Raw genomic sequence first — 20,281 nt, forward strand, 5'->3', positions numbered from 1 at the left:
TACCAAACAGTTCCAGTTTGGTTTCATCAGACCATAGGACATTCTCCCAAAACTCCTCTGGATCATCCAAATGCTCTCTAGCAAACTTCAGACGGGCCCGGACATGTACTGGCTTAAGCAGTGGGACACGTCTGGCACTGCAGGATCTGAGTCCATGGTGGCGTAGTGTGTTACTTACGGTAGGCCTTGTTACATTGGTCCCAGCTCTCTGCAGTTCATTCACTAGGTCCCCCCGCGTGGTTCTGGGATTTTTGCTCACCGTTCTTGTGATCATTCTGACCCCACGGGGTGGGATTTTGCGTGGAGCCCCAGATCGAGGGAGATTATCAGTGGTCTTGTATGTCTTCCATTTTCTAATTATTGCTCCCACTGTTGATTTCTTCACTCCAAGCTGGTTGGCTATTGCAGATTCAGTCTTCCCAGCCTGGTGCAGGGCTACAATTTTGTTTCTGGTGTCCTTTGACAGCTCTTTGGTCTTCACCATAGTGGAGTTTGGAGTCAGACTGTTTGAGGGTGTGCACAGGTGTCTTTTTATACTGATAACAAGTTTAAACAGGTGCCATTACTACAGGTAATGAGTGGAGGAAAGAGGAGACTCTTAAAGAAGAAGTTACAGGTCTGTGAGAGCCAGAAATCTTGATTGTTTGTTTCTGACCAAATACTTATTTTCAACCATAATATGCAAATAAAATGTTAAAAAAACAGACAATGTGATTTTCTGGATTTTTTTTTCTCAGTTTGTCTCCCATAGTTGAGGTCTACCTATGATGTAAATTACAGACGCCTCTCATCTTTTTAAGTGGTGGAACTTGCACTATTGCTGACTGACTAAATACTTTTTTGCCCCACTGTATATACAATATACAGGAGGAGATGACACACAGGTATATACTATATATAGGAGGAGATGACATATAGGTATATACTATATATAGAAGGAGATGACATACAGGTATATACTATATATAGGAGGAGATGACATACAGGTATATACTATATACAGGGGAGATGACACACAGCAGGTATATACTATATACAGGGGAGATGACATACAGGTATATACTATATACAGGAGATGACATACAGGTGTATACTATATATAAGGGAGATGACAAACATGTATATACTGAGGTGAAAATGAGAGGTGTGAGGTGAAAATGAAAAGGTGTGAGTGCAAAATGAGAGGAGTGAGGGAAAATAGTGGAGTGATCGGAAAATGACAGATGTGAGGTCGAAATGACAAGTGTTAGGCGGGAATGAGAGGAGTGAGGGAGAAAATGAGAGGTGTGAGGGAGAAAATGAGAGATGTGAGGGGGAAAATTAAAGATGTGATTGGGAAAATGAGAGGCGTGATGGGAAAATAAGAGAAGTGACGTGCTATATACTAACCACAGATATTTACTATGCCCAGGCAACACCGGGCTCTTCAGCTAGTAGTATATAATTTAAAATGAAAGTGTTTGTTTAATACTTTGACCACAAGAATAGGTTTAAAATTAAGCATCAGTTGGTGATGTGTGCCACACTGAACTCTTAATAATAAGGGTCACTACTAGACATTGATGTCCATGTATAATAGAAGACGTGCATATGCTCTCCACTGAGGACCTATCACAGGATAAATGCATAGGTAGGCACATAGGGCAAATACAGGGTGAGCAAGGCAGGGAAAGCTGTGGACTACCCTTTTAAGGGTGGGAGCTTTTGGGACAATAGGGCTATCCAATGACAATTTGGGCACTATGGGGCAAGCTCCAAGATCCGCATCCTTCTGACCAGATGGGGATCCTCTGAAAAGGAGGACCTTCATTTACATCTATGTGGGTGAAGCAGATGGTTAAAAAAAGTTCAATTTATTATATATCCACTGATGTTTTGTTTACCGTTAGATATATTGGGTACTATACTATAGCCATATGTTTTTGTGCAGGTTATGCACATGAATTTGATGACCCTATCTAATGGGTTAGGTATGAACGTTATTTCTAGTATGTGAGAATTTTAACTTAATTTTTGACTGAATAATCACGACTGTGGTCTATGAGTTGATACCCGATATAAGGGAATATTTGGGTATTTGAATTTTAGTGCTTGTCACTTTGTCCTATTTTTACACATGTGTCATGTTGCTGTATTTCACCTTTCAGATAAGGTCACAGCAGTCTGTGTGGGGCGGAGGGGAAGTACAGATGATATTTTTGTACTATTCTGCATGTTTTAACAAAATACTAATGCCTTATTCAGCGAAAGAAAACATTGCTCTCTTGTGTTGGATGCCAACCATGGTGGGGATAGCCCACCAGAGTACCAGTAGACAAAGGTGTACAGAAGAGTTAATTTGAAGAGGACAAAACTTGTTTTATGGTGGATACACAAATGACCTAACCTACAGTACACTGACATGCACATGTTCGGTGTAGAACAAGAGCACTCAGAATTATTTCATTTGATGGGTCCAAGGAACTTCAGTCTGGGTGCGATTATTAGAGCTTGTCTGCCAAACTTCCAGTCGATTTTGCACCCTCTTCTCCAGTGCTCCATGATGCCCCAAGTATTCTTCTGAGTCCAACAATGATGACAAAGGTCTACTAGTTCAATATTTGGATTGACTTTGGCACCACGATCGGGTGTTCATGCTCTTGTTTTAAAGGACACAGACTTCTACTGTGTATGCCCAGTAGCATCCTGATGGCATTCGAAAGAAGAACTATCAATCTGCGCATGTGTCACTCCCTGGTATGATGGTGTTAGTGCGAGACCTGGGGCAGGGGAGCAGATCAAAAAGGAGTGACTTGTCAGTTACTGACAGGAGACCCTCAGCGCAGAGGGAGAGAGGTCAGAGACCTAGTAGAGGGCCACCTCCCTGAACTTGTAGATCATTTTTATTAGAGGGACTCTACATAGATGATGTTAGTTTGGGGTCTAAAAAGCTGCTGACAAGATCCCTTTATAATGTTAGCATAATCAAATCAGATGGAACATTATACATGTACAGTAATATATATAAAGCCGACTACTTATTCTCCAATGATGCCTGTGACAAGCGTCACGCTTTTACCCTGCCCTGCTGTGATATACTGTGGTGCAGCTTGCCTCGCTATAAAAGTAATATATCTCCGACAAGTATGTGTAATCATCTGTTAGTAATAAAATCCATCTATATCTGAAACGAACAGAGTTATAATAATGTTCACCGGAACTCCTGACCTTAAAACTAAATCAACAAAGGCAACTGCACACAGACACCAGAGAAGAAATATGCTCCTGCCCTTATCAATGGACGCTGGACTGGAGCGGCAGAAAGAAAACGCTCCGCTGTGACCTAAACTATAGAAAAAGGCATATTAAAGAAAAATGGGAGGGCCATTATCTGCCATTATATCTGCTATGTAGGAATAATTCCGGATTCTTGGTGATTTTGTGGTTACAAAATAATAAGAGAATTCATTTATTATTTAAGATTTTTCTTTTTTCAGATTGTGGATAATGAGACATTCCAACAAATTAACACACTTAATAACTATCTGTTTTATTCATGAAGATGAGTTTTGTGGGCTTTGCTTGCAGAAGCTGTCTGTTTTTCTTCTTTATTAATATTTAATCGTTCAGGTGGTAATCTGGAAAATCTGATAATCTGGTGCCTGTTTTTAGCACACAAATGTAAAAGTATGAGCATTTCATAAGATCAGTAGATGTTGGTGTAGGTTTAGTGCTCTCATAATCTTACTATGTCATTGGGTGTGTTCACACACGGCAGATTTGCTGCAAAAATATTTAAATTAAGTTTACATAAATCTATGCACAAGTTGCAAAAGCCTCACTAGACGTATCTGCAGTTTCAGAAGCCAAGAATATGCCTACGTGTATTTCACAAGAGGACCTGCAGCAGAAATCTGAGGCTGACTCTCGAATTTCTGCCATTCATATGTGTGTAATTTAAAGGCAAATAGTTAAGGAAACAGTCGCACTCAGATTTCCGGTTTTTAAATGCATAACATGAGCAACGTTCCATTCAAGTCACCACAGTATTAAGATAGGTTAAAGTAGGTCGCCGTAGTATTAAGTTAGGGTAAAGTAGGTAACATTTCAACCCCGTGATGGGTCTTTATCAAATCTCACTTTGTCCATATGGTGAATTTCAATTTATTTCCTTTGCAGAGCACATTTGGAGAGTGAAGAAGACTATCGATAGATTTAGGGGTTGTGAAGTGGATCTTTTGCTTGTGATGTTGGAGCATGTGAGTCTCAGACGCGGTGTCCACAATACAGCAATCCAGCACCAGTTTCTTGTCATCGATTCAGAGAGCAACATAGTGTTAAGACAGAGATACTCATTCCAGTGATGTGTCGCTTACTGTTCTGCTTGTCGTGGATTTTATAAAATCACTGTGTTATCTGCAGGATGTCACGGCGTCATCCATATTGATGATGAGCTCTATGTAACCTGCTCCGACCATTGATTGGCAGCACGGGAATTAACATATTTCTATATTATATTATAACATGATGATTTAAAAATAAATAAAATACATGGAAGTTAATAGCATAGAAGAAAGCAGCTGCAAAACGAGTAGTAACAATGTCTCTCTCTGCAAAATGCGCTAATGATTGGCCTATTGCAGCCAGTGGCATAGATTATGAGCCAATATACAGTACAGACCAAAGGTTTGGACACACCTTCTCATTTAAGATTTTTCTGTTTTTTCATGACTCTGAAAATTGTACATTCACACTGAAGGCATCAAAACTATGAATTAACACATGTGGAATTATATACTTAACAAAAAAGTGTGAAACAACTGAAATATGTCTTATATATTCTAGGTTCTTCAAAGTGGCCACCTTTTGCTTTGATGACTGCTTTGCACACTCTTGGCATTCTCTTGATGAGCTTCAAGAGGTAGTCACCGGGAACGGTTTTCACTTCACAGGTGTGCCCTGTCAGGTTTAATAAGTGGGATTTCTTGCCATATAAATGGGGTTGGGACCATCAGTTGTGTTGTGCAGAAGTCTGGTGGATATACAGCTGATAGTCCTACTGAATAAGCTGTTAGAATTTGAATCATGGCAAGAAAAAAACAGCTAAGTAAAGAAAAACGAGTGGCCATCATTACTTTAAGAAATGAAGGTCAGTCAGTCTGAAAAATTGGGAAAACTTTGAAAGTGTCCCCAAGTGCAGTGGCAAAAACCATCAAGCGCTACAAAGAAACTGGCTCACATGAGGACCGCCCCAGGAAAGGAAGACCAAGAGTCACTTCTGCTTCTGATGATAAGTTTATCCGAGTCACCAGCCTCAGAAATCGCAGGTTAACAGCAGCTCAGATTAGAGACCAGGTCAATTCCACCAGGGGTGGATTAAGGGTAGCCAGGGCCCCGGGCTGTTCAGACAATGTGGGCCCCCCCGGTCATGTGACGGGGTCATGTGACGGGGGTCATGTGATGGGGGTCATGTGACGGGGGTCATGTGATGAGGGTCATGTGACGGGGGTCATGATATACCTGAACCAGATTATTCCAGAAAAATGGCCGGGCCCTACTCTACTGTAACCTCTATATTTGTTAAAATATGCAATACAATTTAGGTATATTTTGATTTATTTTTCAATTTCTAAAATGACCAATATCACATACAAGGAACAAATACCACCGCACCATGACCAGACCACAAATTACAACCACAGTGATCGAATAATATCAAATACAAGGAAAAAATACCACCGTACCATGTCAAGACCACATATTACCACCACTTGGTGACCAAATAGCACATACAAGGGACAAATACCGCAACACCATTTCCAGACCACATATTACCACCACATAGTGACTGAATACTACAATACTGATCAGTAATAAAAAAAAAACACAATACTATCACCATAAGTGCCAGTACTCACAGGAGATCTGTACTTAGTATGCAGTGTCTGTGTAGAGGTAATACAGAGATCACTGGTGGTATTATACACAGGAGCTCTGTATATAATGTATAGGTAATACAGTGATCACTGGTGACATTGTACACAGGACCTCTGTTTATAGTATACAGTGTATAGTGTCAGTGTATAGGTAACACTGACTCACCAGTGACATCTCTAGGTGAAGTCCTTCATCTTTCATCCAGCACAGACCCCCATTATTTCTTCCAGCCAGGACTCGTTTCTGCAGGAAATAACACAGTTATCTCAAGCTCCGCTTGCAGAACACATTACTTAATTTTTCACAACTTCTACATTACACCACATGAAGAAAAAAAGGCAACATAGTGTCACTCTGCACAGTAACAGGACCGCCCCCCCATTTAAAACAGTATACTCAAAAAATAAAATAAATACATCACTGCAGTAATAATATCCCTTAATTAGCCCCTGTGGTAATAATATCCCCCATCCTGGCCCTGTGTATCTCATTCCTGGCTCCAGCCATATGTTCTCGCATCCTGCACTCATGAGTATCCATTCTACCCCATATGATCTCCCCATCCTGCCCCATCTGTCTCCATCATATCCATCCTGCCCCATGAACCAATCCTGCCCCATGTCTTTCATTCTGCCCGTGTCTCCAATCATGCCCCGTATCTACATTCTGCCCATGCCTCCAGTCTTGCCCCCAGTGTGTCCAGCAATCTGCCCCAGTGTGTCCAGCATATTACCCCCAGTGTGTCCAGCATATTACCCCCAGTGTGTCCAGCAATCTGCCCCAGTATGTCTAGCATATTGCCCCAGAGTCCAGCAATCTGCCCCAGTGTGTCCAGCATTGCCCCCAGACAGTGTGTCCAGCAATCTGCCCCAGTGTGTCCAGAATTGCCCCCAGACAGTTTGTCCAGCAATCTGCCCCAGTTTGTCCAGCATATTGCCCCAGTGTGTCCAGCATTGCCCCCAGACAATGTGTCCAGCAATCTGCCCCAGTGTGTCCAGCAATCTGCCCCAGTGTGTCCAGCATTGCCCCAGTGTGTCCAGCAATCATCTGCCCCAGTGTGTCCAGCATTGCCCCAGACAGTGTGTCCAGCAATCTGCCCCAGTATGTCCAGCATATTGCTCCAGTGTGTCCAACATTCTGCCCTAGTGTCTACAGCATTGCCCCAGTGTGTCCAGCAATCTGCCCCAGTATGTCCAATTGTCCAGCATTGCCCCAGTGTGTCCAGCAATCTGCCCCAGTGTGTCCAGCATTGCCCCAGTGTGTCCAGCAATCTGCCCCAGTGTGTCCAACAATCTGCCCCAGTGTGTCCAGCATTGCCCCAGTGTGTCCAGCAATCATCTGCCCCAGTGTGTCCTCCAGCATTGCCCCCAGTGTGTCCAGCAATCTGCTCCAGTGTGTCCAGCAATCTGCCCCAGTGTCTCCAGCATTGCCTCAGTGTGTCCAGCAATCATCTGCCCCAGTGTGTCCTCCAGCATATTGCCCCCAGTCAGACAGTGTTACTGTCCAGCATTCTGGCCCGCCCAGATTGCCGTTAGCAAAAAAAAAAACGAGTTCTCCTCACCTGACCAGCGCTCCAGGCGGTGAGCTCACTCCAGCAGCGTGCACTCGCCAGCAACTGACAATGATGTCAGACGCCAGCGACGTGTGCGCTGCACCTGCGGCCGACTTCAGCTGCCAGCGTCCAATTGGCTGGCGGCTGTTAACTATTGACATGCGGGCCCGTGCCCGCACATCAATAGGTGAAACCGCTGCAGCGCCGGTAGGGGCCCGGTGAGCAGATGAAACAGGGCCCGATGAGGGCCCCCTCTCTGCCCACTGGGCCCATAAATGATTCGCCAGTCAGGGCACGGGCAGTAATGACCTGATGGCGGCGGGCAATCTGTGCGGTAGCCCAGGGCCCCCCCACACCACTGGGCCCTGGGCTACCACCCAGATTGACCCTCTTGTAATCCGTCCCTGAATGCCACACAAAGTTCTAGCAGCAGACATCTCTACAACAACTGTTAAGATGAGACTTTGTGCAGCAGGCCTTCATGGTAAAATAGCTGCTAGGAAATCACTGCTAAGGACAGGCAACAAGCAGAAGAGACTTGTTTGGGCTAAAGAACACAAGGAATGGACATTAGACCAGTGGAAATCTGTGCTTTGGTCTGATGAGTCCAAATTTGAGATTTTTGGTTCCAACCACCGTGTCTTTGTGAGACGCAGAAAAGGTGAACGGATGGACTCTACATGCCTGGTTCCCACTGTGAAGCATGGAGGAGGAGGTGTGATGGTGTGGGGTGCTTTGCTGGTGACACTGTTGGGGATTTATTCAAAATTGAAGGCATACTGAACCAGCATGGCTACCACAGCATCTTGCAGCGGCACACTATTCCATCCGGTTTGCGTTTAGTTGCACCATCATTTATTTTTCAACAGGATAATGACCCCAAACACACCTCCAGGCTGTGTAAGGGCTAATTGACCAAGAAGGAGAGTGATCGGGTGCTACACCAGATGACCTGGCCTCCACAGTCACCAGACCTGAACCCGACCTGAACGCAGAGTGAAAGCAAAAGGGCCAACAAGTGCTAAACATCTCTGGGAACGCCTTCAAGATTGTTGGAAGACCATTCCCGGTGACTACCTCTTGAAGCACATCAAAAGAATGCCAAGAGTGTGCAAAGCAGTCATCAAAGCAAAAGGTGGCTACTTTGAAGAACCTAGAATATAAGACATAATTTCAGTTGCTTCACACTTTTTTGTTAAGTATATAATTCCACATGTGTTAATTCATAGTTTTGATGCCTTCAGTGTGAATGTACAATTTTCATAGTCATGAAAATACAGAAAAATATTTAAATGAGAAAGTGTGTCCAAACTTTTGGTCTGTACTGTACAAAGTATAAAACATGAATAAAGACAAAAATTTAAGAAAATAGTAGTGGTGTGGATAGCACTGTAGTCTGTTATTCTTGCCATACAAATACACACCCCACAGAGCCGATAAGAGCTAATCTGAACATATCCTTAAAGGGGTTGTCCAGCCTTCTTAAAGAAAAAAAAAGACTGCAGTCGCTCTGTAGCTGCAGACTTCTGAATCCTTACAGTGTGCGCTACGTACGATGTCAGGATACTCTGATGTTTCCAATTTCATTATTTCAGGCCATATTGCGGTAGACATGCTTGGCCCTTAGTGAATCCGAGCACATATAGTCATCACGTGACCACATGCATGCAAAGTGCTGACTAATGGTCACTTGACCACCCCTTCTTGCAGGTAGTCCCGGAGAATCCCAACAGCATGCAGTAAGGAATCAGAAGTTTGTGGTCACATACAGCGGCTGCACATTTTTATTAGAAGACTAGACATTCCCTTTAAGGTTACACATGAATCCTATTTTCCATCCCTTTCATATTTTATTTTTAAGTTTCCCTTGTAATATTACCAGTGCTACAGTATTATACAAATGTATTGTAATAAAATATAATAATCACATACCAAACTGGCGAAGATCCAAACAAAAGTTAGCTTCATTGACTAATGTAGCATTCCGGCAAACGGTCCAAATATTGAAGTACATGTAGACTGGTAGGGAGGTGAACGCTGTGACGCCGAGCCAGGCAAGCATGAACAGGTATGTCAGCATAATAAACTAAAATAGAAACAAGCACATTATTACAGCTCACATATATAAAATGCCAACAACAGCCTTTTCATTATTTTACGTTTGTCTTTTAGTATTGTAAATGACAATGTTCTAGTTATCCTCATGATTGAGAGATTAGGCCAATATGCAATTAAAGTGGATTTTCACAGTGTTATTTAAAAGCACTCTGATGAAAATGTTATTCCCTAATCACTTACAATATATTTGTAGCTTAGCGTGGATGAGGAGGAACTATTCTTTCAGAATAAGCTGCCATGCGTGTTTGAGGAATAACATTTTCTAGTCATTTTGTGTCTTATATTCTGCATTTTCATCACTTTCCCCCTCTGCAGGCTCTATCTGTAATTTGCAATTGACTCTGAGCTAGTGGGTGGACACTGATATGATGTTTCTCACACACTAAATACAGAGGGATCCCTGCTCTTTTCCTTTTAGTGGCAGGAAAATACTGTACAGCTGTACTGAGCTGTGTAGCTGTGAATACAGTAGTGAAATTGCCTAGCTATAAGCTAGAATTTGTATTTTCTGTTTTGTTTCTTCTCACTGCTGCTTTCTTCTCCCCTATACCCCCTCTTCATAGATTTTAATATGTCTTGTGAAATGACACCTCACTGCACTGGCAGCACATCTTATTTGGGCAAGATGGATTTGATTTTTCATGTTGAACAACAAGTTTAGTAGAGAGATGTTAGGGAATAAAATGACTCACTAGTGGAGAAAGAATCATATTATTTTCTAATAAGATATATTCCATAGTTTAATTTGTGCTTTTGATTTATGCTGTTTGCTAAAATCTGTTAGAACGAAAAAAACACTGCTGGAGTAGCCACAAACCACCAAGGGAATATTAAAATAATCTTTTATTAAGACATACTTGTAATGCAAAATTGTAGTTATATATCGTGGTCTAATAAAGTAAGAAAGAACATGAAGGAAGACAGTCAACAGACAGTGACCCCCCATAGGAGAGGCATACATTACATTAGACTTAGGTGCACTGATAAAATTATACATACAGTGGCATGTAAAAGTATGGGCATTCCTGGTCAAAATTACTGTTCTTGTGAACAGTTAAGAAAGGTGAAGAAGAAATTATATCTAAAAGGCCTAAAGTTAAAGATGGCACATTTCCTTTGTATTTTAGGAAAAAAAAGGAAAAAATAAAATAAATATATTTATATATAGATATATACACTCCCTGACAGAAGTTATGTCGCTTTACACGTTACGTAAATAAAAGCTCATAACCTGACGTTAAATTCATCCATTGGTTGTATAAATTATTATTACATTATTAAAGCTGAAACCCTCCAAACTGTGGTTTAGATTAAGAAAATAAATTGGCATCAATGCAGAAATATTGATCAGTTAATGGACACAGAATGGTCAGATTTTGGCGAGACGAAAGTTTTATCGCCCACAGAAAGTAATGTGATATTCAAACAAATCATTAACTTAAAATACAAATATATGTTATATAACATTGGTGAATGAAGTTGTGGTGCTATTAGAGTCATATTTAATATTTTGTGTGACTTCCGTGAGCTTGAAGGACTGCATCCATGATGTTCAACAATGATTCGTACAATTTATTCATGAAGTCATCAGGAATAACAAAGAATGTAGTCTTACATGCCTCCCAGAGTTCATCTAGATTCTTTGGTTTTGTCTTCCAATCTTCCTCTTTCATGTTCGTGACTGGGTTGGCCAGACCTTGAGCACCTTGATCTTTTTTGCCTGGAGGAACTTTGTTGTAGAGATGGATGTTTGAGATGGAGCACCATGCTGCTGCAGAATTTGACCCATTTTATGATTTGAAATATAAGAGGTAGCTAATACTTCTTGATATTTTAGTCTATTGATATTGCCTTCCACCTTGCAAATGTTTCGCACACCTCCATACTGAATGTTACTCCAGACCATGATCTTTCCCCCACCAAATTTAACTGTTGTTTTCTGGGTGTTTTTTGGATCCATACGGGCTCCAGTAGGTCTCCTGCAGTATATGCGGCGGCTGTGGTGTAATTCTACTGAAGATTTATCAGAGAAATTCACCTTCTGCCACTTTTCCAGCATCCATCTGTTTAGCAGGCTGTGGGACCTTGCAATTGCCACATGGTTTTTTTTATTTGTCTTTTGTTTAGTGCTGGCTTCTGGGCACTGATTTGACCATGGAGGCCATTTCGAGACAGAATCCTACAAACTGTTCTAGTTGACACAGGGACTTGAGGTGACCAGGTCTGTTGGAGCTCTGCTGCAGTGGAAGAGGGGTTTGCTTTGGATTTTCTAACCAACATCATTCCTTCTGAGCAGTTGTCTTGCAGTGTCTACCGGACCTGGACTTGTCAAACACATCTCCATTCCCTTCAAATCTTTTTTTTAATTCTTTGTACTTGATGCTGAGACACATTAAAGGTGCCAGCCACCTCTGCCGTGGATCTGATCTTCAGCCTCTTGATAATCCAGGCTTTGGTCACAGGAAGGATTTTTGGCATGTTGTCAGAGCTCAAGTTGCAGTTCAAGTGAATGTCTGGTGTGCTGGGTCTCTTTTTATACACACACACTAATTAACCGATCATTTACTTAGCACAGGTGTCTCAGGTCCTGCTCTCGTGCAGCTCTCTTCCGAAGGTCACGTCTCTCAGGTCTTACTCTCGTGTGGCTTGCACCCTGCCGCGGCCGCTCGCTCCAACGCGAGATTGCAGAAATGTAATTAAGAAATGGTAGTTAACATGAACAGTGGAGGTCAAGATAAGGTTTGGAAGACCAAGCTAAATTTTAGTGGGAGCTGCTCGTAGAATTGCTACACAGGCAAATCAGACCCCCCACTTGACTGCATAAGATCTTCAGAAAGATTCAGCAGACTCAGGAATTGTAATACATTGTTCTACTGGTCAGAGACAACTGCAAAAATATGGCATTCATGGAAGAGACATCCTCACCATAAAATTCAGCTTTAGAAGTACATCAAAACAGCCTAATGCATTTTGGAAATACGTCCTGTGATGAGGTTAAAATAGAACTCTTGGGCAACAATAATCCATTCACGGGCAGAGGGAAGAATGGATTCAATGAAATTTCAACAAATTATTGATGCAAACATAACACCATCTGTAAAAAAGCTGAAGTTGAAAAGAGGATGGCTTCTACAAATGGATAATTCTAAACACATATCAAAATCCACAATAGACTACCTTAAAAGGCGCAAACTGAAGGTTTTACAATGGCCCTCACAGTCCCCTGATTTGAACATGATTGAAAATCTGTGGCTAGATCTCAAAATAGCAGTGCATGCAAGACGACCCAGGAATCTCACAGAACTGGAAGAATATTCCATGGAAGAATGGGTGAAAATCCCTCAAATAAGAATCAAAAGACTCTTGGCTGGTGTCACACTGTGACTATATGTGATTGGGGGAAGGAGCCCTTCATCGTCCCCAGGGCTGGGGCCCTAACTTTCCCTGCTCTCAAAGGTAGCTTTGATGGTAAGGAAGTTTGGACCATGTGCCTTACTGTTCTCCTGTTATACCCTAAGCTGTCCCCTACCACAGGAGGCCTGAGACAAAAATGCCAGTGTATAAACACTCATGACAAAGGGATAGCAAAGCAATAAGCATACACAATACTCACCAAAGGTAAAGAGGTATACAGTGAAAGGTAGGAATGCACAAACCAAATGGGAATAGGCTAATGAGGAAAGCATACACTCAAAAACAGCATACAACAATCTTCAGCAGCAAAAATGATATTCAACTTGAGCACAGCAAGAGGGAATTAGGAACTAAACTTAAACTTTCACTGGAAGGAAGGTCTGGCCAGATTTTATAGAGAGACAAAATGACCAGGTCAGGAAAAGCTGTGAGATGAGCTACAAATTTCTAGCCAGCATAGAAAGGGTTGTTAACCTCTTCATCACCAACGGATACGAAATCCATTTAATCTGGGATACGAAACACACAGGCTAAAAGGACGACCTGCGATTCACACTATGTAATGATTTTCTAAGCTCAGGTCTCCCAGGGAGATGTGACAAAATTGTGACAGCAGGCTACAAAAAGCATTTACAAGCTGTGATATTTTCAAAAGGAGGTGCTACTAGGTACAAATCCTGCAGGGTGCCCAAACTTTTGCATTTTTTGCCCACTTTCCTTTTTATTATCTTTAAAATGTGAAAGATGAAATATATTTTTTGCCTAAAATACAAAGGAGAACATTTCTAAAGATGGGCGAACCCAAACAGTAAAGGTCAGGGCCCGTACTGTACACCTACTGTTTGGGCACAGACCCCAAACATGGACTTCACCAGGAAATCTGTGTTAGTGTTCGGGTTTGGCACCCAAACACCAGGAGTTTCTTGTGCTGTCATTTGTATATCAGCACGAGAAACACCTGTGGCTCTGATCAGTGGCAAGACGGTCAGAGAGCTGCAGCTTCCTCTCTGTCAGGTGACAGTGTGAGCCAGCAACTGTGACAGGAGACAAAAGTTTACCTAAGGTCATAGGCATCGGTTGATGGACGACTCTCATTAGCCTACGCCTGCTGCCACTAATAACAGCAATAGCAGTCAGTGACTCGCTGAGCTCAGCGCTGTACCATGAAACTTTCTCTCACATTGCGAGCAATGATTTCACTAATGTCTCTGCAGTTCAGGGACCCAGCTGGGAATGCAGCCTCAGTGACCTGTGGTAACCTCGATGACATCACCGCTAATCACTGAGGCTGAGTTCGCAACAGCTCATTATCCAATGCTTTTTCAGCCAGGATGGTCGCATCTTAACACTGTTCAGATTGCAAACTATTTATCCCAGACATGGATTACGGTGTGGGACAGAACGTCGAACAGATGAGGGATATGGTTGTTTTTTATTTTTGTTTTTTTTTACAGGAGACCATGGCTTCAATGGAATGGGCATTAGGTGATTATAACTGTTTTGCTATTAAATAAAAAAGTAAAAGTATGTGTCTTTCATTTCAAATAAAGGACTTCACACTGGCTGTGTGGTTATTTACCATGTCACTATAGGATTAGTAATCTCTACATTTTAATATGAAAGACTGGTGGAAAGCAGAAAGTTTACAGAATAAAAGAACAATTCACATTTTACTCAAAAATTAAGAGACCACTGCAAAATGTTTAGTTTGTCTTATTTTTCTCTTTATATGCATATTTTTTAGTAAAATGTGAATTGTTCTTTTATTCTGTAAACTTCTGAGAACATCTCCGAATTTAAAAGCAATATATATATATTTTTAAAGAAAAATGGTAAAAAAAACCCAAAAAAAACCCAATCTCAAATAATGCAAAGAAAACAAGTTCATAATCATTTAGAAACAATACTAATGTTTTAACTCAGGAAGCGTTCAGAAATCAATATTTTGTGGAACAACCATGATTTTTAATCACAGCTTTCATGCGTCTTGGCATGCTTTCCACCAGTCTTTCACACTGCGTATGGTACAAAAATGTAAGCAGTACTTCTTTGTTTGATGGTTTGTGACTATCCATCATCCTCTTGATTACATTCCAGAAGTTTTCAATGGGATTCAGTTTTGGAGATTGAGCTGCCCATGACAGGGTTTTGATGTGGGGGTCTCTTAATTTTTGCCAGAGTTGTATGTTGGATGTTGCCCTCCCAGCCTAAAAATAGCAGCATTTTTTTTAGTTGATAACACCTTTGTATTATCTGGAGATATTACAATGTAGATATTACTAATCTTATAGTTACATGGTAAATAAACACACAGCCAGTGTGAAGTCCTTTATTTGAAATGAAAGACACATACTTTTACTTTTTTATTTAATAGCAAACACAGTGGAGTCAGTGTAAGGGACTAACGTGTACCTCTCCTTTTCGAGTTACTGCAATGTATATATGTGAACTGTTATGCATGTTTTACTCTGTATATATTGTCATGTTCCTGTATGCTGTCTGTTGTATGGGTAGGGAAAGTGCAGTATGTAAGATAGTCCACTAGATGGGGACACATTAGTATACAGGGTAGCGGAAACAGTTAAATTAGTAGCCTGCTGTGGGTAAGAAAGGGAATTTCCTGTATTTAGTCAGAGTATCCTGGGAGCTGAGACAGGCCAGGAGTTCCAGAGAGCCCAGGTAGTCCCGTAGGGCCTTAGAAGCAAGGGAAACCCAGTGGGTCCTGCAACATTGTAGCAAGGGACCCAGCCGTCCAGGGTCAGCAGGCCAGAAATAAAGCACTGATAGCAGTAGTGCAAGAGGCAGTGACAGCAGCAGTGAGAGCAGGAGCTACAGCAAGAGTAACAGCAGGACAGTACTGCAGGTCGCTCCGAATATGTGGCAGCTTGCTACTTTGGCTGATGCCCTTATGTTTGGAGTGAAACGGACAAGGAAACTCCTTAAGGTAGTCAGGCCGGACAGGGAGGACGCTGCGATACCAAATGGGACGGGACGTTCCGGGAACACATTGTAAACCACAGGGGAAATCGAAGGAAATGTGCTGTGTGGAACCGAATGTTGATGCTGCAACAGACATGGATGTGCTGAGAGAAGAAACCAGTAAAGTTATCGGTATTAAGTTGAACGTGAACTCTGTCTCTATTTGTGCAACAACACCAGCAACAGAACTATAGCCGCTCAGATGGGACTCTGACGGTGCAGATGATGTAGCTGAAGGTACGTTAAAAAGGGGACATTGTATGTGATCGGAAACCAGGGCGTGCAAGAGCCATTAGCCTCAGCCACGACTACGGCCCTGACGCTCCCTCACACTGGCATGGTCATCTAATTATGGTTAGAAAGTGCCAGATGTGATATTTAAAGACGTTTTCTAATCTCAAAATGAATTTCAGCAGTCACTTTATGCCACAGCAGACAACCAAATTATGAACTCGGTCACTATTCCCCTGCATTTTATTGAATAGATCAGTGTATGGTATTAGATGACTACTACTATACTATGGTTAGAAAAAAAAGCTCTTTTTATGCCACTAGGAATCATCAAAACTTCTATAGTAAAACCAAGAAAAATTCATTCCTAAACAATGAATCCATAAAGTTTCTCCATTCTAGTTTTTTCTGTCACTAGTGATGGAAGAAGAAGAATTCACACTACCAAGATCTCCATTGCACCAGATCTAAGCTCCATTCGTGGTGCAGATTTCCCAGTACAGCTGGACAGTCAGAACATACAGGTATTGTTGAGAAATCTGTTGCGGACTATATCTCTAGTTTGCAGGCTGGTGCCCAAATTATGTATTATCACACTGCGTATAGAAGCCAAGTGGATTGTATAAGGGTTATTTCCTGCGTTCCATCTGTCCTCCTGCTAATTAGAACCTGCTGCCTATCGGCTGACAGTGCTTGGCACCAATTACTACAGCGTTAATAAAACCCTTTCACGCTTTAAATTAGTGAAGAATTCTTCGTTCACATTAACTCCTATGAACTGTTTATCTCTACACCAGGAAAAACGACCATATCAACAATAACGTTCACAAAACATTTATGCCAGTAAATCACAACATCGCTCATTTACAGACAAACAGGAAGTGTATGACATGTATATACGGTAAGTGCTGCTTAACATTGCTTTAGCTGGTACTTCAATCTAAAGGCTTCCAGATTGGTTTATGTAAATCAAATTGTTTTTTTACACACCAGAAAATGAACAAACATGATTTTTACATATGGTGGTGGTTAACTTACAGCAAGGCTGTTATCAATAACTTTTGAGAAAAAGTTGTGGAGTGTGCATATTTCACCAGTTTTCCAGTCTATTGCATTTATTTTTAATTTCTAGCTGTCTCCAACATAGTTGGTGGAGGGTTAGTCATTATGACCTTCTACACCAGTACTGAACAGTGTATCTGTAAATCCAGCTCTGGGGTGAGGTTAAAGCACTCATTAGGATGTAGCAACTGGTTTTACTCTGCTGCTTCCTCCTCCCCTTTCCATACACTTTGATAGGCAGATGTCATTTATTCCCTCAGTGAGTTTGTCTTGACCAATATGATTTTGCGCTTTTTTTTTTTTTTTAAAGTGAATGATAAATTCAGGCGGCAGGGTGGAGAAATAGAAGTGCCTCATAAATAAGAAATATAAAAAGCATATTTCTCTAATCAGATACAATATAAAACAATTGATTTATGCAAAGTGTGTTGAAATGATAGTGATCGTGTAAAGGGAATCTGTCACCAGGCTTTTTCTACCACATCTGAGAACAGCATGATGTAGGGGCAGAGAACTAAATTCCAGTGATATATCACTTAGCTTACTGGGTGCAATGGTTATGATAAAAATCACTGTTTTCTCTGGTGCAAACGTAGCAGCTGTCTGAATCCACCCACAGCAGTGATCGGCAGTAAGCTGTTAGTCAGTTGTGCTCTTGCTACTCTCAGATTACATGGCCAAAAGCTGCTGACAGATTCCCTTAACATGTTAAGTTGCAATCATTTTTTTCATTAATTTATAAAGCCCTCTCTTTACTGCAGTTCACCACAGTTTTGTGCTTCTAGAATTTTAATATATAGCCCGAGTATGCTCTCTGTCTGCGCCTTTTTATTGAAAGATACTGGCTACATGCATGATCTCTACCTCCGTCAGCTGTAGACTTTGCCATAGGTTCTCTTCTCTCTCGATATAAAGATTCCTGTCTGTATGTGACATATCTATTCTCTAATCTAATGACTTCGCTAGGTAGGGTTTTGAAATTCTCAACAATGTCCCCTCTAAGTCTTTGCAGATAGTGAGCGAGGCTCTTTATATGGGAACCTTGGCACTGTGCCCTCCAACCAGGCAATATGGGACCGGATTTAATAAATGCTATAGATGAGTTCATAGTGCTCATATAACAAATGCAACCAGCAGGGGGCAGAACAGCGGCAAGTAATTCCTTCTACTCAGACAGGATTCATCTAGGGACAAGGAGGTGAAATATGCTGGGCTCTGTAACTATGGGGTCACTGCCTCTGCCAGAGTATCATGGGACACTGTGGATGCTGACATATCTGGGGACACTGCTTTATTTGGGCGCACTGTAACTGTCACTATATTTGGGGTCACCAGCAAAACCCGCTATGATACAGTATTAGGAGGGCTGGTAAAGGACAGATCAGGGGCGTAACTAACTACAGCAGGTGCAGGAATTGCAATCGCACCTGGGCCCTGGAGCCTAGGGGGCCCTAAAAGGCCCATTGGCATATAGAAAAAGACTATTGCTATTAAAGATTTAAAATATTTGGGGGCCCGTTGGGGCTTTTTCATCGGGGCTCATGAGTTTCAAGTTACGCCACTGGGACAGATCGTGTAGTGTCAGCCCCGATCAGCTAGCAGACGGATGCAGTGCACCTATCAGATCAATTTCAAAAGCAGCAGCATAAGAATCTCTTCATAATTTTTGTCCAGTAGTAAAATAGTAAGTCATTTCTTAATATTGCCATTTGGGAAGCAAATAAGCATTAAGAAAATAAACAGGGCAAACTGGAATACGAAGCTTTTCCATTATTTCCACATTAGATACCAATTCTATAGCAATAGAAACAGACTTTTAAAAATCAAAATACTAAATGCCCAAAGTGCTCTCTGCTATCTATTGGGTGTGCCCCACAAAGGTGGAGTACTGTAGAATTTATTCAGTGCGTAGATGGACTCTGTCAGTAGAACTGTGCTGCCTGAACGCCGGGCAGCATGAGGAAGAGCCTGACTGTGCTATATCAGCCGGCTTTGAGAAAAAATAATTTGAAAAGCCGGCGACCACTCCCGTTGATTGACAGGTCTCTCCCTGTGTAATCAACTGCGGTGAGGCAGCGAGAATCTGGTCGGGGGTTACATCATTCTTGTTAAGTCTCTCCTTATCATCCTTGGCCAACTTCACTGAATCGATGCAGCTTTTCAAAGAAACCAGAGTACAACATGCCTGGCTACAACCTACAGCCAGGCTCTGATTCCTGCTGTCCCTGATCCAGGCAGCATGACTTAATGACAGGTTCCCTTTTACATCTTAAATGTAAGGAGCAAAAATAGGCTAAATATCAATAGCAAGTTCTCTGTTAAAAACAGCAATTTTATCATCTTCAAATGAAAGTCCAGTCTAGTATGAAAATAATGCTACTTATTTAGGCAGATAGCCTGGAATCAGCAAGCACTGTAGGAGCTACCTGTGTTTCAAAGCAGCACTTCAACGGGGGAATAACTCTGTAAGAATAGGACAGAAAAAAACCCCTCTAAGGTTCTATGAGAAACTGGAGGCATATGGAATCGCCTAGAAGTCTATAGGGTCTATATAACAATTGTGTACACCTCAGAAATTATTCAGAACTTTAGTTTGGTAACGCGCATAAAATGTCCATGTCATACTAAGCATTGGGGAGATCCATGATGGTGGCCGGGATTATCAATTGAAAACACAATATTATATCAAGGTTTTAAAGATAACCTTTAATACAGATTATTTAATGCTGATTAAATCCTCAGCTTTCATAGAGCAATCAGTTTTGTGGTTTTAGGGAAATCCATAGTATGCTAATGAGTTAAAAGTGCAGTGGGTGGGCCCTATACCTACAACTCTCAATCCTCTCCCCATATACCCTGCCCACTGACTGCCTGCCTCCTGCCTGTGACTGATAGGATAGGTAAAGAGGAAGGAGAGCTTTAGGTGCAAGGCCCGCCCACTGAACTTGTAACTCATTAGCATACAATTTCAACTATGGCTTTTTTCTAAAACCGCAAAATGGATTTCTT

At 41.7% G+C, this 20,281-nt stretch overlaps 1 protein-coding gene across 2 annotated transcripts in view; it reads right to left on the reverse strand.

Moving 5' to 3' along the window:
- Positions 1-20,281, reverse strand: part of GPM6A (glycoprotein M6A) — a 571,936-nt gene that overhangs the window by 79,639 nt on the left and 472,016 nt on the right. For both annotated transcript variants that reach the window (XM_069744252.1, XM_069744251.1), the window contains exon 4: positions 9,401-9,554. In XM_069744252.1, coding sequence (XP_069600353.1) covers positions 9,401-9,554 — 154 coding nt within the window. The remainder of the gene's footprint in view (positions 1-9,400; positions 9,555-20,281) is intronic.

This window comes from Ranitomeya imitator, chromosome 1 (assembly GCF_032444005.1).
Source record: "Ranitomeya imitator isolate aRanImi1 chromosome 1, aRanImi1.pri, whole genome shotgun sequence".
Lineage (NCBI taxonomy): Eukaryota > Metazoa > Chordata > Amphibia > Anura > Dendrobatidae > Ranitomeya > Ranitomeya imitator.